Source organism: Sceloporus occidentalis, unplaced genomic scaffold (genome assembly GCF_023333645.1).
Source record: "Sceloporus occidentalis isolate IW3139 unplaced genomic scaffold, rSceOcc1.0.p SCAF_6, whole genome shotgun sequence".
In the NCBI taxonomy this organism is placed as follows: Eukaryota; Metazoa; Chordata; class Lepidosauria; order Squamata; family Phrynosomatidae; genus Sceloporus; species Sceloporus occidentalis.
This window is the reverse complement of record NW_028316986.1, coordinates 42,820,214-42,846,643: the sequence shown is the minus strand read 5'-3', so window position 1 is coordinate 42,846,643 and position 26,430 is coordinate 42,820,214. Positions and strand designations below refer to the sequence as shown.

General features: G+C 39.5%; 1 protein-coding gene across 5 annotated transcripts in view; it reads left to right on the top strand.

Moving 5' to 3' along the window:
• The window catches only part of LOC149310673 (protein lin-9 homolog), a 32,053-nt gene extending 19,364 nt beyond the window's left edge, over positions 1-12,689 (top strand). For 4 of the 5 annotated variants that reach the window (XM_089529436.1, XM_089529435.1, XM_089529434.1 and 1 more), the window contains 8 exons: positions 860-993; positions 1,231-1,350; positions 1,837-1,938; positions 5,356-5,436; positions 7,700-7,825; positions 10,721-10,903; positions 11,340-11,437; positions 11,539-12,688. In XM_089529436.1, the coding sequence (XP_089385562.1) occupies positions 860-993; positions 1,231-1,350; positions 1,837-1,938; positions 5,356-5,436; positions 7,700-7,825; positions 10,721-10,903; positions 11,340-11,437; positions 11,539-11,644 (950 nt within the window). In that variant the 3' untranslated portion in view covers positions 11,645-12,688. Of the gene's footprint in view, positions 1-859; positions 994-1,230; positions 1,351-1,836; positions 1,939-5,355; positions 5,437-7,699; positions 7,826-10,720; positions 10,904-11,339; positions 11,438-11,538 lie in introns of all 5 variants that reach the window. The other variant, XM_089529432.1, reaches the window with a different exon arrangement.
• Positions 12,690-26,430: the final 13,741 nt, after the last annotated feature.

The following is a 26,430-nucleotide window of genomic DNA, read 5'->3' as shown; positions in this document are numbered from 1 at the left end:
CTTCCACAATCCCTTTTATTTCATTGTGGGACCTTCTTAACTGATGCCTTCCCTTTTCCTAAATTGCCATACCCTAATGAATCTATTTCCACAGTTGAGACAGTGTGATTATTTTATTATATTGATATGATATATTCTCTGTTGGAATATATGCCCTGTTGGAATCTAGCAGCCCTGGTGCTAGACATCTAGAATAGGGCTATTCCTACACTGTCCAGTTTTGTAAATCAGTAGGAATATGTGTTTATAGCAAGGGCTTTACATTCTGCAGTTGTTTTCAGGGGGGAAAAACATTAGCATTCAGAGAATCCAGAACTTTATTTTTAAAATGTGCAAGCTTCTGGCTTTTTGTAGATGATATAAGTTAGGCTTTTCAGTTAGATGAGCAATGCTTAATGAAAGCTGAGAAGCTAGAGAAATGTAGCAAATTGTAACAGCATTCTTTCCTATCTGCTTCTCATTTGGAGAAGTAGCGGCAAATGTAAACACTTCAGGTAATATAATTCCTTATTTTGCAAAATCGTACTAGTTACACAATTCAGCTTTTTTTAAAACATAGAATGGAGAACATGTGGTCTTCCAGATGTTGCTGGGATGCTGTTACAACTCCCTTCAGTCCCAGCCATCTGAGCATGATCAGTGTTCAGCAGTAATGAGGTTTGTAATCCAGTAATATCTGCAGGACCACAGATTACTTGCACCTGGCATAGAGTTGGAGAAGCTTGTTCCAGACTTCAATTTCTGCATTGCTCAGTAGACTTAACATATGCAATACCTATTCAAGGCCAATAGGCATTGGAAATTATATAAAATATTATTTTCCTTCAATTAAGATTATGATTTTTATCATTGATCATAGCACGGTTACGTGGTGCCCATGATGGACTCTTCACAGGACAGATAGATGCTGTAGATACTCTTAATGCTACATACAGAGTAACTTTCGAAAGGACAGGGCTTGGAACGCATACAATCCCAGATTATGAAGTCCTCGTAAGTTATGCATCCTATTTTTTTAAGTGTCTGAGCACAGAAAAACAGTTTCCCTAAAGTAATGAATTCCATATTTTTAATTCAGTAAACGATGTTTCAGGAAATTAAGTACATATTGTATTGTTGTCAATCTTAATATTTCTGAGTGCATTAATTTTTTTCCACAAAAAAAATTTCTGTCTCTTAGTTCTCGATAATAATCCTTACACCTTTTTTTTCCCCCTTTTGTGACTTCAGAGTAATGAACCTCATGAAACCATGCCAATTGCTGCCTTTGGACAGAAACAACGACCTTCTAGATTCTTTATGACTCCTCCTCGGTTACATTATACTCCTTCCCTCCAGTCTCCAATTACAGTAAGTGACAAAAAGAGAACATTTTTCTTCATTCAGTAATTTTTTGAATTGGGCAACTATGGAGTGACTAGGGCCAATTTTTTACCCTTGCACCCTCCACAGGGGTTGTACTGGCAGTCCAGACTCATCTAGAAGTTGACAGCATGTCACTTCCAGTTTTGTTTTTTGCCAATTTTCTAAGATATAGGTGGAGTTAAACATTGTAAGATGGTTGGGAGAATGTGGAGCAAAACAGCTGCATTTGGCAGTCAAGGTTTTTTAAGAATTTGGGGGGAGGGTCTTGGGACTTTGGGGGTTTCAGAGGCCAGAACATGGGCCCATAAAAGTTACTGTGGCCCAAGCTGTGCTTTGTCAGACCTTCTTTAAAGCAAATGAAACTGCTTTAATACAATTCAATACATTTTAATGTTTAATTAATGCAGAGTTAAACTGTCCTTACATCTTAGTAGAATTAAGTTATATAATACAACTTTATTTCTTGTACAGGACAGTGATCCTTTACTAGGTCAGTCATCTTGGAAAAACAAAATCTCAGGCTCAGATAGCGAAACGTTAGGTGGTTTTCCAGTAGAATTCCTTATCCAAGTGGTGAGTTTGAATTTTTTTTCTTTTCATATTATCTTTACTAATATCAAACATTTTTGAACAGCTAAGTTAATAATGAACTCAGAAGTGCTTTTTAAGACTAACTGGAAAAAGACTACAGTCCATAATAGCTTATGCCAGAAATTTATTTTCCCCATTTAATTTCAAAGGTTCTAATGCATCTTTTTATGCTAAAACAGACTAACATGGTTATCTCTTTGAATACTAGCCAATTTAATGTAATTTATTCACACAATTATGTCACATATCCAAAATTACATTTTTCATTCTGAAATTCCTGCTAATGAAAAGATTTTAGTTTTCTCACTGGCCATTATTTTATAATAATTTTATTATTGGAAAAGCATTGCTAACATTCATATAAATACACCTTAGAAACAAATCTGAAACAAAATATGACCTAACACCACCACCACCACACACAACACTGATTTCCTATCATTGTCATCTCTATAATATAAAATTAACCTTTCATATGTCAACCCAAGGTTATTATATACTTTTTACTTGAGAAAAGTACACAGTTCATACTCAAAGCCCACAATTGTTACCTTTTCTTGAGTAAATTTCAAGAAATCTCCCTATTCTTTCACAAAATTATCTCCTGACTTCTCTCTCAATAAAGTAGTCAATTTGCCACCTATGTGTAAAAAGAAGTCTAGCCATTGTAATCATATATTGAACAATCTTTTCTTGATGTCTTTTTATTTGGTCATCTTGCAAAACCAGTAGGAAAAGTTCAGGTTTAAAGCTCACTTTTATTTTGAGGATCTTCTCTATCACACTGTGAATTATCTTTCAGTATTTTTTTGGCAAGTCCACCACATCTGATAGTTTGAGACTTGTTGCAGTTTGTATTTCCAACCCCTGTTTTTACCCCTTTATACATTTTGTCTATTTTTTCTGGAATTAAATGCCTTCTGAGCATCATTTTATAACATTTGATATGCAATTATTAGACAATGTAAACTTCAAACTCTTCTACTATATCCTTTGCCATTTTTCCAATTCAATATTTTAACCAAAATTCTGAGCCCACGTGTATTTTTTTTAACTGTTCCTCTTCCATCACTGTTTTCAACAATAATTTGTACATTGTGCTGATCAAATGATCATCATTTAAACATAACTGTAGTTGAAATTGGTTGGTGGTGGTGTGTGTGTGTGTGTGTTTAAAATCATATAATTTTTATCAGCTTTAAATATTTCAGTCAATAATTCATATTGGTACCATTTTAAACTAAGATCTTCTAAATTAAGGTTGTCATTTGTTTTAAATCTATATTTAAATAAAATTTCAGTAAATCTTTATAAGTCACTCAGTCTTCCTTATCCTTTTTCTCCCGTGGCCATTATTAATACATAAGTGCTTCTGTGAAAATTATTATTTTAGCCATACATATAGAGACTATAAGAGAACCAGTGTGGCATAGTGATTTGATTGTTAAACTAGGATTCCAGGAGATCAGGATTTGTTTCCTTACTGAGCCTCAGAAACCTACTGATTGACCTTGGGAAACCTAAGAAGAAGGCAGTGTCAAACCTCCTCTGAATAAATCTTGACCAGAAAATTCTGAGAGAGTCGTCATAAATCAGAGGCTGCATCCACATTGCAGAAATAATCCAGTTTGTCACCATGTTAACTGCCATGGCTCAATGATATACAATTCTGGGAGTTGTAGTTTGTTGTGGCACCAGAACTCTCTCACAGAGAAGGCGAAATGTCTCACAAAACCACAGTTCCCAGAATTCCATAGCATTGAGCCATGACAATTAAAGTGATGCCAAACTACATTATTTCTGCAGTGCAGATGCAGCCAGAGTGAACTTGAAGAGCATAACAATAACAATAGAGACATGTATAAAATTGGACACATGTAAAAAAGGACTGGTCTGCTTTTGTTCTATTACATCCTGTCATTTTCACCAGCCTCTTCAGGTCTATTCTAGTCAAGTTCCTGTTAAAACAATAATGATGGCATTTTTATTTGAAATTTGTGACACTTTTCTTAGTATCAAATTAAATATTTATATGTACAGGAATGGGTTGTTTCATGCATTACATAGCCAAAGCGGGGCACTGGGAAACAAGAAGAAGATCTCAGCATTCTTGGGGGTTTGCAGAAGTACTAAAAAAATATTATAAGACAAAAAGTCTACAGATGTTAAAAACAGGGCAGGAAAAAGCTTCACTGAGGACTAAATGTACTAATGACCATAAAACTTAGGAAGCAGTCTGAGGAAGGCTTTTGGGGGAGTAAAATATATTGTCCTGAAAGAAAGGATGTATGTCTGGCTGTCTAGCTAAGCATTTTGTAGATATATCAGATTTTGCTTTGTATGATGTGTGAGTGAACATCTTGAATAATCTTTGTTCAGTATACTTAATTCTATAGCCCAATCGCTCTGCTATACTGTGGGGGGCGAAACTAATCTAACAAAATCCATGACTCTTTACACTCTTTTTATTGTGGCCATTGTTTTGAAAAATCGTAGTACTTTAGGTTCAGTTCAGCATAATTAAAATACTTTTGTGCGGTTTGGCTTGGAGTCTGCATCACTAAAGCATAGTATGCAGTTGGCTGGTCAAACCATAATGAAGAGTTTAAATGGGGTAGCTGTTACTTAAAGACAGGAGTGAAATTAAGAGCTAAGAGGATGAAGCAAACCTTTTAGAAGCTTATATCACTGAGGAAAATACAGTAACACAATGGCTATCTCAGTACTCCAAATGCATAGCATCCTCAGCTAGGTGACAAAGGAATACATGGAACTTAGACAATATTTTTTATGATTAATCAAAGGCCTGTGTTTCCCCAAGCAAATAAGTTAAACTAGTCAAATGAATTCCAAATAGTCTTTCTATTCTATTGGTCTAGGGAATACTGTGGTCCCTTCCCTTATGCGGGGGATCCGTTCTGGGCGCCGCCGCCCCCACATAAGGGAAATTCCATCTATGCTCAAGGTGCGCAGTTAATATGAAAAAGAGAGAGCTGTGTCTGGCTTGCTTTGGCATGCTTAATATACCAAAATTAAATTAAAAGATGGTTATTGTCAAGTCATGGGTAACTCTCTTGGTCAAGGATGCTTTAGTTATAAAGACAACCCCTGAATGGCAGTGTCCATGCCACAGACTACAGCTTCTAGTCAGATTTTGGGTAGGAAATTGTGTATACAGTTTCTTTGAGGCTATGGCAAGGCCTTTTGAAAATATTTCCTGAATGCCTGAACTTAATATGTGCATTTGATTTATATCCAGCCCATCTCAGCTATATATACAGTTTACAAGCCTCTCATTTCTGTAATATAAATTAAAATCTGTTTAATTCCTATAATTTATATTAAAAACTGTTAAAATGATTATATCATTCATGAAATGTTTTCTATTCTTTTTTTCAGACTAGATTATCAAAAATCCTTATGATTAAGAAAGAACACATAAAGCAGTTAAGAGAGATGAACACAGAAGCAGAAAAATTGGTAAATATCTAACATTGTTTCAGTTCTGGGTTTTAAAGTATCTTCCTCTCATAAAAATAATTTTAGGCCCTGTACAGATGGGCCTCGTGGCACATCTTGATGACGTGCTAGGGTTGTCTAGGGGCGTCTCTTATAGACGCCCCGCAACCCTAGCACGTCTTCCGTATGTCAAAATGGCGGCACCCTATGCAGATGGGCACCGCCATTTTGATGCGATGGATGCCTAACATCCGCACGTCACGGTGCCATAATGACGTCGCGAGTGCACCATTGGCGCCGCAAAAAGAACCCGCTTTTCGTGGGTTCTTTTTGCTCCGCAAGGAAACCACACGGTTTGTCCACTGCGGCTTCCTCACGGAGCAAACCAGGGTGCCGGCAGACCGCCCTTTTTTGGGCAATCTGTACTGGGCCTTAGTTTACATAAAAGCCCAGCACATGACAGAATTCAGATAGAAGGACCCCTGCTTCCTTCCCCCATTCATTCAAGCCCTCCTATCAGCTCCTTAATGATATCAGTAATTACTGCTACCAAAACTGAGGGAATAATATTAATTTGAATTATATTGAAACAAATTTGGAAGAATCAGTTTTGGCAGAAAAGTTAGTGAGATGTGCCTCTCCTAGTCCCATGCTTAAGCAGCAGCAGGAAAACAACAGTAATGAGATAAGAAAGAAAACAACCGAAGACATGTACTTCAAATATTTCTTATTTAATTCATTAGAAGAGTGGGGAATTGTTCTTCAATATAAAATTCTCAAAGCAAGGGACAAATTTGGACTACTAACCATAGAGTATAAATTCAGAAAAAATGCTGCATAGTTGCTGCATCTGGAGACATTATTTAAAGTAGTAACACATTAATCATTGGCAATTCCATTTACAAGTGATTCATTCTCAGTACTCACAGACTGTGTGAGGCACAACTGAGTTCTTTGCAAGCTAGCATTTCAGGACACCTCTTAAAAGTACTAAGATTGCAAACAAGGTGCACAGGTCATATATGTATGTTGTTTCCAGCAAAATCCAAAACTCACTCAGCTCCTAAGCAATGCTGGTTTAGACCAGATTGTTCCCCCTCCTATTTCAAAATGCAGGGGGGGGGGGAAGGGGAGTGCAGTGCTGGTGGGGCTCACACTCAGTGGCTCTACCAGAAAGCTCCTGACAGAGCCAGTGATCTGATGAAAGAGAACTAGTCTCTTGTTGCTTAAGCCAGTGCTTCCAGGAGCTCCTGATACCACCAAATAAGAACCTTTCACTCTTGAGCCTCCATCATGTTTGGTGCATCCACCAATATGGGTGCACCTTCTTTGTCAGAATTTTCCAGTGGTCTCCTGTGTTATCCCCATGAATAGCAACTAGGGTATGGTTTATGTATGATATTTTATCAATATCAGAAATAAAACAATCTCTGTCCTCAGTCTTGCAGTCTAAAAAACCCTCCACAAAACTGGAAAAGATTCAGAAGAAAGGAGAAAACAGCAGTTCTGGCATTTGATTCTTGGTTATCAAATTAGCAGATGCTAAGTTCAGCATGTGATACTGCTGGATGAAAGCACAGTGAAAGGATTGCTGCCTCCTATCCCTTTGTGGTGACCCACGCAGTGGCAGTTAGTAGCTGAAGGGACTAGGCTCTCAGCTAGACCTCCAACAAGGCAGGAGAGAATGCCTCTTGAGCTGTTGTAGAAGCTACAACTGCAAGAATTCCCTCTTCTGCATAAAGGTTAGAAGTATAAGAGCCCTGTTCTTTTTGCATCTGGCCAGTTATATGCATATCTATTGAATGTACTTTACTGTGCATTAAATGTACATTAAAAGCTTCATTTAAATTCACCAAGATTTCTAGATGGGTGTAAGTGAGATCATAGCCTTAATTAGTTTGAATTAGCCAAGATATCTGAGTTCATCAGCCTGATTGCTATAAAGAGGAAAGTAGCTGGTAAAAACATGCTCAGGGATTATCCATGTTAGATATTCAGATTCATTTCGAACATTCAATTTTGAAAGCCCCCTCACTTAGTGGTTGATCAAATTCACTTCATGAGGATTTTGAATATTCTCAATTTCCTAAGGTAGCTAATTAATATGGCAAAAAAATTCAAACAATCATGGTACAAATAATTCTAAAACTTAGCATTATGTAAGGGGGAAACCCCAATCTTCAGTGTGTAATAAAAGTTACATACAGTGAATGAATATTGCATGTTATTACTTTGTGTCCTTAATTCTTTTTTCCATATTGTTTTGTTTTTGTCATTTGTACAGAAATCATATTCGATGCCTATAGGCATTGAATTCCAGAGAAGATACGCAACAATTGTTTTAGATCTTGAACAGCTGAACAAGGATCTAAACAAAGTATTGCATAAAGTCCAGCAGTATTGTTATGAGGTAAAATATTGTCATTCTAGCTCAGCACTTTTCACCTAAAGAGAACTGCAGTCATCAGAGACATATGCATTCCAGCTTCCCGACACCTACATGTCCCTCCCCCTTGTTACAACATTTAGAGCAGTGGTTCCCAAACTGTGGTCCTCCAGGTGTTTTAGATTTCAGCTTCCAGAATTTGGTTGGAGCTTCTGGGAGTTGAAGTCCAAAACACTTGGAGAACTAAAGTTTGAGAACCACTGATTTAGAGAGTCCTACTAGATTACCACACTATACTGATAGTGCTGCTATTCCACTTTAACTGCTCTGGCTGCCTCCTGTTGCATTCTGGGATTTGCAGTTTAAGGAGGGACGTTTAGAATTCTCAGCCAGAGAGCTCTTAGGATTCACTGAACTACAAGCCTCAGAATGCAACAGGAGGCAGCCAGAGCATTAAAAGTGGAATAGCAGCACTATAAGAGTTTAGTGAAGTAATGTGGCTACTTTCTAAATGTGCAGTTTTCATTAAAGCAAAGACAGGTTTTCAGCCTTTTACTTATAGTGTTTAGATACAAGAGAATTTGTTCAAGCAAACAAGTTGCCACTCAATCAAGTAACACCTGACTGCTGGTTAATTTTCCTACAGCATGATCCATGAGTTTATCTCCTATCTCTTCCTTTCTTATATGCTTCCTTTTCCCCTTAATGTCAGCGATAACAAATGACAGCAGTGAGATACAAATTGTCCCTGTATTTGGGGGGTTAGAAATGTACAACTTGCAAGATTTTGTTGAGCTGCAGTTCCCAGCACTCCTCATCCTTGGCCATGCTTGCTACGGCTGCTGGAAGTTGCAGTCCAACTGTACCTGGAGAACTACACTGTTTTCATCGTTACTCTATTTATAGTGGGAAATTGTCCTTCAAGTAGATTGGGTTGGAAGCAAAGAGTCCTGTTTAATCATTGGTTGGAAGGCACTTTACTGCAACATGTCAATGAAGCAGGGGCACAATATCTTTCACTCCTCATTGTACTACTACTGTCAAACCCTGCCTTGACCTCCCCCACCACCCAGGATTAAGGCTGATGTACTGAAGATTAATCCGGTCTTAAATCTTAGAATCTCACTGATGAAAAAGTTATGATACATAGAACAGGGCTACAGGATTGAGGGAATATTTGTATATGGCTAAGGGACTGACCATAGCTATGCAGTCTTTCTACAGAAACAGAATTTAAATCAGGTGAGTAATTGCTGTGCCCAACAAACCTAGCCAGCATAGCTAGTGGTGAGGGACCATGGGAGCTGCAGTCTAAAAATATCTGAAGGACCACAGTAGCCCACTGCTGATCTAAAGAAATCCAAGTGAAAAATAAGACTTGGTCCCATTGCCAGAGAAAGACATCATCAGAGTCTTTCCCACTAGACAACTAACCCACTGAACATTAGGAAATGAATTTCCAGATTAAAAAGAATGGTTCAAAACACACTGCAGACAGAAATAATCCAGTTTGAGACCGCTTTAAGTGTCCTGGCTCAGTGCTAGGGAATCCTGGGAATTGTAGTTTATTGTGGCCCCAGACCTCTCTGACAGAGAAGTCTAAATAACTCACAAAATTACAGTATCCAGAATTCCCCAGCATTGAGCCAGGACAGTTAAAGTGCTCTCAACATGAATTATTTCTGCAGTGTATTTTGGACCAATGTGTTAATGAAAACAGTTGAAGCTTTGTCATTGTAGTAATCAGGGGTGTCACAAAAGCGTGTGGGGTGTGTGATCACAGCAGATGACACCTCACTGGGGATGTCACTGGGTGCACTGGTGGAAAGGGGCTGCCTTCCTCATCTGGCAGGTCTGCTGTCTGGGAAGAAAAGCAAGTTGCCTCCCTTTCCTGCAAGGCCAGCAGCTTCGCCAGACCTGGAAAAGGCTGCAAAGCAGCAGCAGCAGCCCATTCAACCGGTATTCCCTAGTGGGAAGGGGATGCCTTCCAGATCTGGTGGGTCTGCTGGCCAGGCAGGAAAAGGAGTCTTCTCTCTTTCCCACTGCCACCAGCGCCCAGTGATGGGTAGGGGTGCCTTCAAGTGTCTGGCAGCTTTGCTAGCCAGACAGGAACGCAAGACGCCTCCCTTTCTTGCCCAGTCAGAAGCACCACCAGAACAGGAACGGCTGTGTGGGAGCAGTAGCAGCCTACTTCCACCAGCAACTGCTGGTGGGAAGGCATGCTTTCTGAGTCTGATGGTTCTATTAGTCAGGCAAAAAAACATGTTGCCTCCTTTTCCAACCCAGCCAGCAGCTCAACCAGACCCAAAAAAGGCTATTGGGAAGAGGAGGGGAGATATTAAAAAATGATCAGCACTGGTTGTCAGATATACTGTATTAGATACGCCACTGATAGTAAATAAAATACTGATTAGTTGAATCCAGCTATTGTATATACAGTTGGCCCTCTGTGTCCATAGAGTCTGCATCCATGGATTCAACCTCCATGACTGGTAATTAAAAAAAAATCAAAAATGCAAACCTTGATTTTGCCATTTTGTTTCTACCACACTGTATATAATGAGATTTACACATCTATGGATTTTGGTAACCCTGGGGGATTTTTGGAAACAAACCCCAGTGGATACCAGTTGCCCACTGTCTACATCTTTTGCATTCATTAAATCAGTCTTCCCCAGCCTTCCAGATGTTTGGATTCCAGTTCTAATCCAATGACAAGGGACCTTGGGAATTGATATCTAGAACATCTGGAAGGAATCAGGTTGAGGACGTCTGTATTCCATCAGTCAGTCTTAGGCAGAGGAGGTAATTATGCAGCCCTCCAAATGCTGCTGGACTACAACTTCCCACAATCCACACCACTGACTGTGCCATTTAGAGCTGCTGGGAGTTACAATGTAAATACTTTTTATCTCCCAGCTTGCCCCAGAGCAAGGTCTCCAGCCTGCGGATCATCCCACAGATCTAAGACGAAGGTGTGAGGAAGAAGCTCAGGAGATTGTCAGACAGTCAAATACATCAGCAACAGGACAGCCTTGTGTTCAAAGTGAAAATCTGACTGATTTGATTGCTAGACTTACAGCAATATTACTACAAATTAAGGTAAGTGATGTGATAGTGAAGGAATAAAATAACTATATTTTAAGATGGTTGCCCCTATTTAGGGACAGGAATGCTGAGGCCCGCCCTAGTCTTATTCTGAAAAAGACAGAAGATCTGGAGGACGAGAGAGCAACACTAAGAAGGGGTGATTCTTTGCATGACCGATATCCCATGGAAGTGTCCTGGGTCACATGGTCTAGTTGCTTGTTCGCAAAAGATGGCTATGTATTTCAAATGATAGTAAGTGCAAATGGGAAGATTTACATGAGATATGAACAGGGAAATTGGTATCCACAGGGGGTGGGGGTCCTGGAACCAAACCCCAACATACCAAGGACCCATTGTACGTCTCAGAATTTATGGCAGTTGTGCAAATTTGGTAAAGCAACTAAACATGTATGACATCTTGAATTCTAATCCTTTTCATTTATCCTAGTGTCTGGCAGAAGGAGGTGATCTAAATTCCTTTGAGTTTAAATCACTAACAGATTCATTAAATGACATCAAGAATTCCATAGACTCCACAAACATCAGGTAATAAACTTTTAGTCACATTTTAGATACTTTTTTAATGATATGAATGTTTTTATAATGCTGAATATTTTAGAAGTATCAACAATATTATTTTTCTTTAGTTGTTTTCAGAATAATGTTGAAATCCATGTTGCACACATCCAGAGCGGCCTCAGCCAGATGGGAAATTTACATGCCTTTGCTGCAAATAACACCAACAGAGACTGAGAGAAATGTTTACCTAGGTCCAGGTGTACAGAATGTAGTTGTGGAAACGCCTTCTTATATAAGCTTCACCAAATATCCTGACTGCTGGAAGACAAAGGAAACAAGGAGGATATTTTGAGATTGGTTGAAGTGTTTCTGAAGAAACCAGCATAAAACTACCAGCATTGCTATAGACTTCATCACTTGCTATGCACATACAGTATCTTATTTTAACAGCTAACCCTTAGTTATGAAAGTATATATGTTGTTTTAAACTGAAAGTTATGCAGACATGTTTTTATATAATGTAAAGTAAGAATACTTTATTTTAAATTGAGTTGCAGCAAATTTTGTCAACTATTAACAGATGTTTTAAGAACAGTGAAAAGGAAATAGCATAGGCATGGGCTTGTAATAGCAACTTCTTGTCCTCGAAAGCCATAGTACTTAGTACTAGGGCCTTACTGCCTTTTGATTTTAATCCTTGAACAGTGTAGTGATTGGTAAAGCAGTGTGTGTGTTCCTTTTCTTGGGAAGTAGCAGAGTAAGGTGTGCAAGGGAATGGTAGTGAGTAGATAGCTGTTGTACACCTACTGATACTGGGAATCCTTGTAAATCTCTTGGAATGTTTAATTTATCGTAACTTATAAAAGTAATCTAATGAAGGAGTGGAAAAAACTGCTGAATTCCCAGAAAGTGATAAGAATTGCTTTTTTCCCCTCCATAATGGGCAAAAAGTGTTCTAGTTAATATATTTCACACAAATAACTGGTAATATTTTCCACTGATTTGTTTGCACAACTTTAAACTCAGTACCTGGCTATTAAAGAATTAATAGAGTTTCACAATGCAGTTGGATAGTCAGTCCTCAAAACTGCCTAAAAAAATAAAAAGTAAATACCTGAGGAAGATAAATATAAATCTTGTAAAAAGGGTATATTGAGTTGTTTATTTAGTATAGTCCTGTAAAGCTACAGTGTAATAAATTGTTTCCAGATTTGAATTTTCGGATAGCTCTAGCAATGTTTTGATTCTTTAATGCCTCATAAAATGAGGTCTTTTGTATGTTAATGTATAAAGAAAATATAAACAATTATTTTCAATTTAAAATTTTGTATAGTTTTAAAAATGCTTCTGTACTCTGTGTCTGCATTTGTGCTGCTTCAAAACTTAACTGCAGAGTCTATATTTAGCAAAGCCTGTTCTTTTAAGAAATGCATAAATCTTTTATTCTAATTGATGTTATGTAAGTTGCAGTGTTTTAAGGCCTGAAATAGTTTCCAAATATTTAGTTACTTTTTTTAAAGAGATGCATTTTTGTCTAGCAATGGGGAGGTGGGATGGAGAAAGATCGTTTTCAAATATTACTTTCTTCAAAGAGTTTTCTAACTTTGGCTCCTCTTAGCAAGAGAAATGACTGTATATTTAAAAAAACAGGGCATATTTCTTACTTGGTTATGAAACAACTGCATTAATACCAGAAACTGGAATTTTAAAAAGGCTTTTGTAGAAACATCGTTTCTGGGGCCGAGGTTATCCAGGAGTTTCCATGGCTGAGCAGGGAATTGAACTCTGGTCTCCACAGTCATAGATCAACACTCAAACCAGTACAGCACACCAGCTTTCAGAAACATAGCTCTTGTATCCTCATTTGAGGTGGTCATCAAAGGACACGAACATGCATGCGCTCAAGTTTCTTGTTTCTTAAGAGTTGTCTTATGCGTGTAAGGCAAAATGATGCTATTCTGACATGGTTTTCTCTTAGTATGCAAAGGGATCGTATAGCACTTTGAAAGAGGTTGAGGCATAAATTTTAATAGACTTATCTACTTCCTCAAATGCATGGAGTAGTTTTCTCTTGTGCAACTCAAAGACTGTCCTTAGCCTTCCAATAGATGCACAAGCCATGAATCCCAAAAGGACCTTCCTTCAAGCACAAAAGTAAAATATATCTCACTTTCTCTAGCAGTCAGGCAGAAAACCTTAAGGTTGTGGGTTCCAGGCACATAGCAAACCAAAATGAAAACAGTCAGCATCACCAAGCAGAACCAGAGGCAAGGAAGTGCTGTTAGACTGCAGCTCCCAACGTTCTTTGCCACGTTGACACATAAGTGGAAATTCTGTGATCCTCAACTCATTTGGGGAAGAACTGGCTTTTAAAACATGTTGTTTGACCCCTGAATAGGGATCATGGTGGAATTGGGGGGGGGGGGGCAGGTTGGTGGGTGGTCACCTAGTCCAGTGGTCACCTAGATCGTCCAATTCTTCCTGCCACAGAATGGTAGCTCCTTTGTTTGTCTCAGCATACAAAAAAGGTAGTGTTATCTTTGGGGGTGAGGGATTTGGTGTTTGTGTGAAAACCTTTGCATACATAACATTATGCACATTTGCAGGTCAGTGTTTCACCTGCCCCTTCTCTACCTGTTTCACTTTGTAGAAGCATAGGTAGGCAATCAAAATGAAAGGAAAACAAAGGCTATTTGACTGAGCAAGTATACAAATATTTTATTTATTTATTTATTACATTTATATCCTACCTTTCTCTTAAAATGAGATTCGCATGTATTGCAGGAAACAAAAACAAAAAAACCCTTGCAGATGCTATGGTTATGTGTCCAGACATAAACTGATATAGCGAATGCTATAAATGGCTCCTCATCTTGTTTTTACAGAGAATGGATCTTCTCCATCTTCTGTTTCCACTTATATAGTCTATTTGATTTCTATATTGGCCATATGGTAATACCTACATATACAGTTCCCTGAGAAATGTGTTTGCAATGAACAAATTATTGTCTGCAAAAAAATTAAATAGGTCACTGTCCTGATTTATTTCTTGATCCTAGGGTAAATTCTCCTACTACTTTCAACATTGTTCAAACAGTAAAGGACTACAACCACCACAACAACCCAGAGAGTTGTGCAGATTTAAGCTGGAATAACATTTATGCAACTCACTAACATGAAGCCATTTCCTTTTTTATAATAATTATTGGGAGGGTGTATGTTAAAATAATTCACTTGAGGAAAAATTAATTTTGCCATAAGAGGGAAGAACCTTTCAAAATCTAATCTGCACCCGTCTCAGTGTATTAAAAAGACAAATATATTCTTACATTCTCTGTAGCTTCAGTAAAATGTAACTGCACTTACACTCCAAACCTATACAAAGTTTTACCTGGGAATTATTCCCGCTGAACTTGTTAGGACTAAGTAGATATACATTAGACCACACTGTAAACATACCACAGTACAGGGTCACATAACTGATTTTTTTCAAATGGCAGGCAGATTGTTACTAATTTTGTCTATTTTTAGTTACTTGCAGAGAAAGGAAAAATCACTGTTCCTGTCCATTACTATTCAAGCATACTTAAATACGAAGACTTTTACAAGCACAATGTGTAAGGAGAAATGCCCTCTGTGTATTCACTATAGCTTACTCCCAAGTACATTTGCAAAGTACAGATTGAAAGCAGCCTTTATTATTCATTCAAGGTTTCAGTGACAATCACTGTGTTACCATTTCTTACCCCTTGATCATTTAGCATGCTTCAGATGATAATTCCTGAGGTGGTTCAACCACAAAGGAGTCTTGGTGGCCATATTTGCCAGATCATTTGTAAGGGGAGCTCCACCTTTTCCAAGGTCCATGTATTCACAGTAGAGATGGAATAAAAATTCACCAATTTTATAAGACTGACATAAAATGTAGAGTTCCTGATCCCTTGAGAAACGTATGCAAGAAGAAAAACTAGTCAAAAGTTTTGTTCTGTTTTGCTGTCATTCCTAACAAAATATAAAGTGTGCACTCATCTGGAACTCTGCAGGTGTCTGAGAAGTCCATGTCATCCATCTACCTGGCCCCTGGGGATGGGCAAGATTTGTAATTCAAACCAAATTTTGCCTCTGGGCTTGTTTTAGACTTTCAAAACAGCATTCTACAGCTGTAGGTAGTGGCAGGTAATATAAGTTTCACTGGTGTACTTTATTGGAGGGTTACCTTCTCCTCCCAACATTTTACAGATGAAATGTGTGGCCATGCAACATCACAGTGCAGTCAAAATTGCAAAAGTTATTAATGAAGAGCAGACAAGCTAGAAAATCATAGAATCATAGAGTTGGAAGAGACCACAAGGGCCATCCAGTCCAACCCCCTGCCATGCAGGAAATTTCAATCAAAGCATCCTTGACAGATGGCCATCCAGCGTCTGCTTAAAGACCTCCAAAGAAGGAGACTCCACCACTCTCCGAGGGAGTGTGTTCCACTGACGAACAGCCCTTACTGTCAGAAAGTTCCTAATGTTGAGGTGGAATCTCTTTTCCTGTAGTTTGCATCCATTGCTCCGAGTCCTGTTCTCTGGAGCAGCAGAAAACAAGCTTGCTCCCTCCTCAATATGACATACCTTCAAATATTTAAACAGGGCTATCATATCATGCTGCAGCAGTTTGCTTTTGCCTGAATCTGCTGAGAAGGGAAATGTTCTATCCCTACCTTTGGGCAAGAGTGGACGGGTTTTAAGAATGTGGGAACTGTTTTTGCCCTTCCCTAGAACATGTAGGACTATACTGATTTCTAACTTCCACAACCTCCTCTCTGACATTCCTGGACACACTAAAACCTCTGCAGGCATGATTTGCCTTTAAGCTTGCAGAGGCCTTCTTTAGAAACATGAAGCTCTTCTCTTTTGGAGTGAAACAGACTGCCCTGAAGGAGCGGCTTGCTGCCACCCCTTTCAGCACTGGATCGGGAAAGTGGCAACTGCATGCCATGGCCCCGATCCAGCATTTTTCTGGGCCAAAAAGAAGAGGCAAAATGCTGCTTCTTTTTGGCCCAGAAAAAGGGTGCCCTTGCCACTACCATGGCACTTTTCCAAGCTCCTTTTGGTGTGTGGTGTGTGAATGCCACACCAAAGGCACCCACCATGCAGTCGGGTGGCATGACGCTGGCTTGGGGGTGGTGTCGGAGCATACGTCATCCAAACACCATGTCCCCACGCCACCCTCAACCCTGCGCTTACTGCCTTACTCATTTTGAGTTTTACCAATTATCTCTCAAATGAAAAATAAAATAAAAATGGTGGTATGCAGAAGGGGAAAGAATGTAGTCTTCTGGGACCCGACAGGGCACAATGTGTCCCCCAACCTCTGGCAGTTGCCCACCCCTGATATAGCAGGAGATCTGCAAAAAGCACATATAGCTCTTCTGGGGAGAAAGGGTCAAAGCAAGGACTTCTTTCTCATTGTAGACGGAAGGAGCCACACACTCGTTCCCTCTTGTGATCTTTAAGAGTGCATATTGTGGCTTATATCCAAATTTTAGTCCCAGCTAGAACAAACACATTGAATCAATGGGATTACATAAAATGATGACATACCATTAATGAATTGACTCAGTTGGGTCAAGAATTTGGATGTTCATGGGCCCAGAATAAATACCCCCATGTCCCACCATTTCATTGTGGTGACATGGGAGATGTCCTCATTGGTATGAGAGGGAAATCCCTTCAAACCAGGTCTAATGCAAAGTTGTGGTATTAACGTACTGTCCAACTATCTTGATCTGGCAAGGACAGCCCCAGTTAATCTTCTGCTGTCCCACTTTTTCAGCTGCCTTTAAAATGTTCCAGTTTTTCCCCTCTCTCTCCCACTTTGCACCTACTCAGTTTATTTCAGTTGCTGCAAACTGAGTTCAAAATGCAAAGGTAGTCTGAACTTCATTAACTCAGCAGGAGGGAGCGGAGGGGTAGAGATTTGCCCTTCATAAACTCAGTACATAATTTCCATGGTTTCGTTGATGAAAATAGTACTTTTGTGTGTTCTTCCTAATTAATAACTTTTACCTCTTCTTTCCTACCCACACTTTCTTGACCACACACTGATGTGAGTCAGCCACACATTTTCATCTGTGAAACGTTGGACAGTATATATTAATGAGGCAATCAAGCCTCTTTTTTGCCTTCAACTCTGTTCTATTTTAATCATTCTGTCAGTAAATCCTACCAACAAATCTTCTCTGCCAGAATAGCTGGCAGTAAAGTCTACCAGTACATCTGATATACAGTATCTCATCAACATATCTGTCAGGATGGCATATTTTGCATTCTACTAGAGCACCGGGCTTTTGCTGCATCCTATGATACTTTAGCTAGTAATCTAAAGTAAAGCACTGTATCATCAGCATCAACATCATTTACTAGCATCAGTGGTATTACCAGTTTATTGTCTGATCTTTACAAAGGAGACCTCTTTTCAACTTTTTTATGTCCCCTCGCCATGTTTACAATAGTCACCACCTCCAAAATCCTTTTTATAGAGCCATTTATAAAGGCCTCTCCTTTAAAATATAGCTTTTTAACATGAAGAGCAAATCAGACAATATCTAAACAGTGCAACATCTGAGGATGTGAACATACTGGGTAATTCTGAGAGAAATTCAAAAGGCAGAACACAGTCCAGCAGGTGGCACCAGACATTCTGTGACCTCTTTTTCTTTTCTGCTTCTATTGTATATATGCTATAAAAATTGCCAGCCTGTAGGCAAATGTAAGCATTTTGCTGGCAAATAGAATAACTAGATATATACCTAGATATGTGACAGATAAATGCTGCTCTTTTACTTCCAATAGAAATGAAATGCTTGCCCAAGACTTAAACTACTGCCTGAGGGTACTTTATTACCCTGCAGCTAAAATACTGGATGTAATGTAGCACTTGAGTAGTAATCTTCGCAAGATTGACTTTAAGGTATTACTTTCCCCGCTGCCTCAAAATCAGCCTTGAAGAATTTGTAATCCAGTTCTAATTGAAAGGGGAAGAGTCCAATGAGAGGCAACTGAAAGGAATAAAGTAAATGCAAGTAAAGAAGAGAAAGGATTCAAACATGTAGCACCCAATATTGGTGGATATTCTTCTAGGCTTCTAATGAATGACTGAGATTATTCAGGTTATCCAATACAGTACTTTATGCAAAGATAAGGATTCCAGTCCAATATTGTCCAGCAATCTCTTAAGAGCAGCACTTTAGAACCTGAAATACAATGTAGAAATCTAAATTATTTACTTTAACTATTCCTCATAGCAGTCAGAGGATGCACCATTGTTCTATAGGCTTTAAACATATTCAGTGGGACCCTGGTATCAGCTGGGCGTTGGTTCAGAAAGCCTTGTGGATATCAAAATCCATGGATGCTCAAGTTCCATTAAAAATAATGGTGTAATTGTGTCCCTTATATAAAACAGCAAAATCCAAGGTTTGCTCTTTGGGATTTATATTTTTGGGAATATTGACAAGCCATAAATGATTGAATCTGTGGATACAGAGGGCTGACTGTAGTATAAAGCATGGTAAGGAGTGTGTAGGCCTTCCAGAATTTGCTAGACTACAATTCCCACCTTCCCTACCAGCACAGCCAATACTGATGGGTAATGGGACCACAAATTCCCCTGCTTGGCATAAAGATATTACTTTTTTTTAAGGTACAAGGAATCTGTATGCAGTTCTATTGACCTTCTTCCTTTATTACGTTTTTGTGGCTTTTACAACACCAACCTTTGTTCTGTGACTGGCAGACTCATACTGTTTTTGGTCTCAGAATAGATGTGCCATTATAAATTCCTTGGTGGCCTTTGGGAAATTAAAAATTCCTTGATGGCCTTCAGCTTGCCTTAGCCTCCATCTGCAATATGAGAACAGCAATACTGAAAAGATTTTTAGGGCTAGTGCAAGAAAAGCTGCAAGAATTTCCAAAATAGTATATGTAAAGTGCTTCAGATATTCTCACATGATATAAAATTATTGCTTTTTCTTTGGGGAGAAGACACATTGTTGTCCTACCACAGCTATCCTAAAATCCTGAATTTCTCAATTTTTTAATGTGCAACACTCACATTTGCTTGTGGTGGTAATGGAGGGGGGAAAAGGTTTAATGCAGAGGTGAGAAATGTGTGGTTTACTACTGTTCTCTTGATCACTGGCTATAGTGAGCAGGTGGTTGTTGTGTGCCTTCAAGTCATTTTTAATTTATGGCGACCCTATTGTGGGGGTTTCTTGCCAAGATTTGTAGTGGTTTCAGGGTTGGACTACAGCTTGGGAGACCAAGGTTCAATTCCCGCTCTGACATGAAACTCATTGGGTGACTTTAGACATGTCACATGCTCTCAGCCTCAAGTGAAGGTAATGGCAAATATCCTCTGAACAAGCTTTGCTAAGAAATCCCCATGATAGTTTTGTCTTAGAGTCATCATAAGTTGGAAACAACTTGAAGACACACTACATACTCACTCCTCAATGACGATGAGAGAGTGTCACTTGTCCATAGTCAGCCAGTGGGTTTCTGTGACCAAATAGGGATTCACACCCTGCTTTCACAAAGTTCTAGTCCAGTATTTATAGTCATAAAGTTGGTCAGTGCAGGATCTCCAGCTGGCTCTACTTAGTGGGGCTGAATTAAAAAAATGTGGAAGATCACATGTTCCACATCCTTGGTGCAAATCAGAGCTGAACAGCTCCAAATGTTTTTTTACTGTAATTCCCATCAGCCCAAACTAGAATAGCCCATGATAAGGAAGATGGAAGATGTACTCCAACAACATCAGGCGTGTGAGTAGAACCAGGCATTTCACAAACTTTATGAATTTATCAGTTTAGTCTATAGTTGAGAGCAGCCAAGATTTGGAGTAGCCCAGTGTCAGCTGAGAGAAAATGGGAAAGTAAAATGGAGGGTGTTCATGATCAAAAGAAAAGGGTCGTAACAACCTATACTGTGGATAATGGGACTGGAGAGTGTGTGCTCTATTGGGATGTTTTGGGAGGAAAGAATGAACAAAGGACAGTTCTTTGACTTTCCAGCATCACCACTAGCAGTGCTACACAGCAATAAAATGCTCATTTTTAGAAGGAAATGTGATGATGGATGAGGCTGCATCCACACTGCAGAAATAATCTGGTTTGACACTACGTTAACTGCCATGGGTCCATGGAATTCTGGGAATGATAGTTTGTTGTGGCCCCAGAGTTATTTAAATAATATATATTTTTAAAAATCCATGAAGAAAATAATTTAAGGAAAAATAGGGAAAGGGTTCTTCTCAACCTTCCCCCTCTCCCAATTTGTGTTTTTCCTCCTCCAGTTTTTCACATCTGTACAGCTTCAGCAACTGATACTCTGGAAACTTCAGAGATAGATAAGCTGTGTGGGGACCTTTATATACTTTGGCCTACAGTTCCCATAATCTATGACCACCCGACATGCTAGTTGGAGTATATAAGAGCTATAGCCCAAAGTACCCAGAGGCATGGAGGCAAAGTAGGTATTCTGTTCCAGATTCAAGTAAAGATGCCCTTAGGCTGATCCTAATGATGGCTCTTTTGGCTTCTTGGCTACACCATCTCCCAAAACACTGTCTGTTCTACAGCGGCTAGTTTTTAATTCTCCAGCCACCCCTCCCAATCAAAGAGAGAGAGGAATACATAGTTTCAGGAATAGCTCACTGTGGTAGACCTTGTACATGCAATGCAAGAGGCCTGCTGCCCTTTGCAGTCTTAAAAGAGGTTGAAAATACTGAGACCTCAGAGAGAATTCTGCTGGTCAAAGTAGAAACCAGAGCCTCTCCTTGATTACAAGTAATCAGTAGTGAAAGACATTAATAATTTTCTCCTAATCAAACCACTAACTTCAGCAACTGGACAACACAGAGGTAGATCAGTATTTAAAAGAAGGTAGATCTGTTGCCCCAGAACCCCCAACCTGTTTTTCCCTGTTTCCAAACCTGAAAGTACTAAAAAACCAAAGGGAAGCCATATTACTGTCCTGATAACTGGGAAACAACCTTGAACAGAGGAGCTAACAGATAAAGTATCAGCGGCTGAACAATTGAAGTCTGCAGTTCCCAGTATGAAATGTACCTTTTTTTGATACAGCTGAACAACATGGGCTAAGGGAAAGTAAATTCGAATGCTCAATTGATTGTTAAAAACTAACATTGAGTAGCCATGTGCCCTGAATGATGTCACAGGAATGTCTGTACACGTGAATTTTTAGTCATCTGTAACATCACCTTGCAAGCTTATACCTTTTGAAATCATATCAATAAAGTTGTTCTTCTTTGCTGATACAGACCGCCAGGCTGTCCTGTTCTGGAAGGGAGAGAATCTCCTTGATCAAGGATAACAATCTTTCCACACAGCAGTCGACATACACTCAGGGTGGTTGTGGTGGGGACTGATATCTTGGTTCTCCCCCATGCTTATAAAAGCATATTAGGCTACATGAAGCAGTGAGCTTGCTCCATTTAAGAAAGCTTCTTTATGTGAAATCAAAGGAGGATGGTTTCCTAATAGCTATCGTTTTTCATCCACAAGGGAATAGACAAGAATAAATAGGTTTTTGAGTGAAGCAGCTCCAGTTCTGTTGCTTTTCTGCTTCCTCATTTGCTTTCATGTAGATGGTGAAGGATTAATTGCCTGAGACGTGAAGGACCTATTTCTGGAATCATAAAACTTACACCATGCAGAAGAGTCAATAAACCAGCCACTGTCCCAGGGGAGGTTAAAGATGGCATTACCTGATTCCCGTAATTCCTGGTGTTTGCTGTTGGACAAAATGGAAAAGTTTTTCACCAGGCATTGTGGTGTCTTCATAAAAGTATTATAAAATGTGAATCCCTGAAGTGTTGTCCTCCCATATAAACAGAAAACCCATAAGAAGTGAGCCATAAAGCCCATCTATTTATGTTGTAATCGGATGGCTTTACATTTGAGTACTGTTTGGAGCTAGGTACATGGTATTTTACTCTTTCCTTTTGAAGGAGTAATCATGAAACAGTTAAGAAAGAAGATAGGAAGAAAATAAATTAATTCAAGATGTGGTGCTAAGGATCCAGTGGACAGCTAAAAAGACAAAACAAATGGGTCCTAGAGCAGATCAAGCCAGAAATCTCCCTGTAAGCCAATATGACAAAACCGTTGCACTTTGGACACATCAGGAGAAGGCATGAATAACTGTAAAAACAATAATGCAAGGTGGAGTTGAAGCAGAAAGAGAGGAAGGCCGCATATTAGATGGATGAACTTTATTAGGGAGGTCATGGATATGAGCTTACAAGAACTAAGCAGAGCAGTGGAGGACAGGGAATCTTGGAGATGTCTCAACCACAGTGTCACCATGGGTTGAGATTGACTTGAAGGCAGTTAACAACAACAACAACAACAAAAATCATTAAATTACTGTACTCGGTGTAGCATTTAAATTTGCTGTATGGTTTAAAGGCTAAGAGTGTCTCCACTCTGCATGTATGTATCATTTTAACAGTTTACACTGAATGTCTGCAATATTTATTCAGGATATCCAGCTCTTGTGATATGCTAAAGCTAGCAATTAAGATATTATCTATATAAGATTTCTGTACCTTTAACAGCAGATCAAAAGGTACAGAGAGTACAGACTGAAATAAGGAGAGAAGTGCCACTGGTGAATTATTGCTGACCATCCAGCTCTCTAAAGCAATTTTGATACAAGGGAAGCAAAAAAAGATGACAGCTCTACAAAATATTGGTTAAAAGGCAGGTCCCTTTGAAGTCTAAAAGGCTTGCTCCAAAGTAAGCATGCACATAGGAATGTGGTCTCAGATATTTTTAACATGCCTATGGTACCAAGGTGAAGGAGGCCTGGAAAAGACACATGACCCTTATTACACTACACTGCTCTACACTTTCTATAGCACTATTATTCCATTGTAACTGCCATCGCAGCATTTGGTAGAATCCTGAAGCTTGTAGTTTAGAGAGAGTCAAGGGTTCTCTGACTGAAAATTCTAAATGCCTCTCCCTAATCTGCAAATCCCAGGACTCCATAGGGTGTTGCCATGGCAGTTAAAGTGGAATAACAATGCTATGTACACAATAACATCCAAAATCCACAAAACAGTTATAATGTGAAGTCGAAGGCTTTCATGGCCGGCATCAGGGACGTAGCCAGGGGGGAGGGGTTCTTGGGGTCCGGACCCCCGCTTCCATTAGAAAAATGAATGGTGTGTGCTGCTGTGCCACCTCACCCAAGCCCCATTATAATGGTGACACTTAGTCTGGAATCCCCCCCCCTTCCTAAAATCCTAGCTACGTCCCTGCTGGCATCCATAGTTTTTTGTTAGTTTTTTGGGCTATGTGGCCATGTTCTAGAAGATTTTCTTCCTGATGTTTCGCCAGCATCTGTGGCTGGCATCTTCAGAGAATGCTTGCCTGGAAGAAGTGGGACTATATATACTGTGTGAGCACGGAACAATACACATGGGAATGCAGGAGTGATTTGCATGTGTATTGTTCTGTGCTGATGGCAGGCCTCAGGCTGGGAGGCTAATGCAAACGAGGATTAATGTCTGCTAATTGATCATTATCTGCTGGGAAAGCGCCTGACTCCGCGTGGTTTCCCATTTATAATAAATAATAATAATAAAATAATATTAAAATTTTATTTATATACCGCTATTCCAAATTCCAAATTCGATCACAGCGGTGTACATTGCATTTGCTGAGTCTTTATTTTGCTATTCCTCAGGACTGGTAGCCAAATTTTGTTCACTTTGTTCACCTTAAAGTGAACAAAATTTGGCTACCAGTCAAAATTGCCTGGAGCATCCACATGGCCAGAAAGAGGGGCCTGCCTGTATGAATGTCACTACATTAAATGCCTGTCTGCAGCCACTCACTCACAAACCACAAGGTTGTGAGTTCAATACCAGCCAGGGGCTTCGGTTCAACTCAGCCTGCCATCCTTCTGTAGGTCGCTAAAATGAGTACCTAGCTTGTTGGGGGCAATTAGCTTACACTTAGTACATTGGTAAGCGGTATATAAATGTACTTGCTATTACTTGCTAATATGTGAACTGAAAGCAGCTACATCTTGACAAAATGCAGGCTTGTCACATTTTTCCCATCCTGTATGATTTTAACACCTTTGCCTGATGAAGAAGTCAATGGAGCTTCTCAAAAGCTTGCAACATGTATTTTGGGCATTCGGTTGGTCCAATAAAGGTATCACTGTTTTGTGGGTTTTGGATGTTATTGTACTTTGCTGCTATATGGCTAACAAGGATATTCCTGGATGCATAATAGCACTATGACAGTGTATGGTACAGATGACACCATACTACTAGCAGAAAGCATCATGGACTTGGAACAATTACTAAGGAAGATCAAGGAAGAAAGTGCAAAGGCAGTCTTATTGCTGAACATAAAGAACCAAAAATAATGACAGAGGATCTACATAAATTCAATCTAGAAAATGAGGAAATTGGAATGTCAAGATTTCCTGTATCTTGGATCAAACATTGATCAGAAAGGAGACTGCAGTCAAGAAATAAGAAGACTAGGATTGGGAAGGGCAGTTATGGGAGAATAGACAAAAGTAAAGATACACAACTGAGCACTAAAGGGAGCCCTGGTGGCTCAGTGGTTAAATGCTAGTACTGCAACCACAAGGTTGTGAGTTTGATCCCAGGGCTCCAAGATCCACTCAATAGTCAAGTCACATTTATTTATATAACCAACCAGACTTTTGCATCCAAGGTCCACTCAGCCTTCCAGCCTTTCATAAGTCAGTAAAATGAGTACTCAGCTTGTTGGGGACAATTGACTTACACATTGTAAATCACTTAGGGAGTGCTGACTGCACTGATAAGTGGAATAGAAATATACAAGCTACATGCCTCTGAAGATGCCAGCCACAGATGTAGGCGAAACATCAGGAATAAATTCTTCCAGAACACGGCCACATAGCCTGAAAAACCTACAAAAACCTGTACATGCTATTGCTAAAGTTACGATAGTCCAGCCCACTGTATTGCTCCTCACCATATAGGCATGAGAGAGCTGGACAGTGAAGAAGATGGATAAGAAGAACATCAATTCATTTGAGATGTGATGCTGGAGAAGAGTGCGGAGGATACCATGGGTGGCCAAAAAGACAAGCAAGTAGGTTCTTGAGCAGATTTCCCTGGAAACCAAGATGATCAAATTAAAGCTGTCATACTTTGACCACATCATGAGAATGTATGAATCACTGGAAAATACAGTAATGCTGGGAAAGGTAGAAGGCAATGGAAAGAGAAGAAGACTGCATGCCAGATGGATGGACTCCATCGGGGAGGCCTGAGATCCGAATCTACAGGATCTAATCAGAGCAGTGGAGGATGGGGGCCTTAGAGATGTCTTATCCACAAGGTTGCTATGAGTGGGGTCAACTCAAGGGCATTTAACAACAACTCAGCTTGAAATGGCTGCAATATGTTCTTTGTGCATTTTGGTTGGCCCCATAATAGTATCACTGTCTTGTGGATTTTGGATGTCATTGTAATTTCCCGCTACATTGACTAACACAGCTACCCCTGGACACACAGTGCCCTGCACATTGGCTGGGGTTAGGGGCACAAGACACCCACGGAACTGGAAAAACTGCAAATAACTCCAGGGGTTTGTTGTTGTTGTGATTGTTGTGTGCCCTCAAGTTGTTTCTGACTTATGGAATGCAAAGGCAAACCTATTATGGAGTTTTCTTGGCAAGTTTCTTCAGAGGGGTTTTCCATTGCCAGCCTTTGAGGCTGAGAGAGTGTGACTTGGCCAAGGTTGCCCAGTGGGTTTCCATGGCTGAGTCAGAATTTGAACCCTGGTCCCCAGGGTCATAGTCATATACATATACATATATATATGGTGTGTGTGTGTGTTGTTGTACTTCAGACACACACACACCATATATATATATATACATTTTTATATATAAAATATATGACTATATGATTCTGGAGACTAGGGT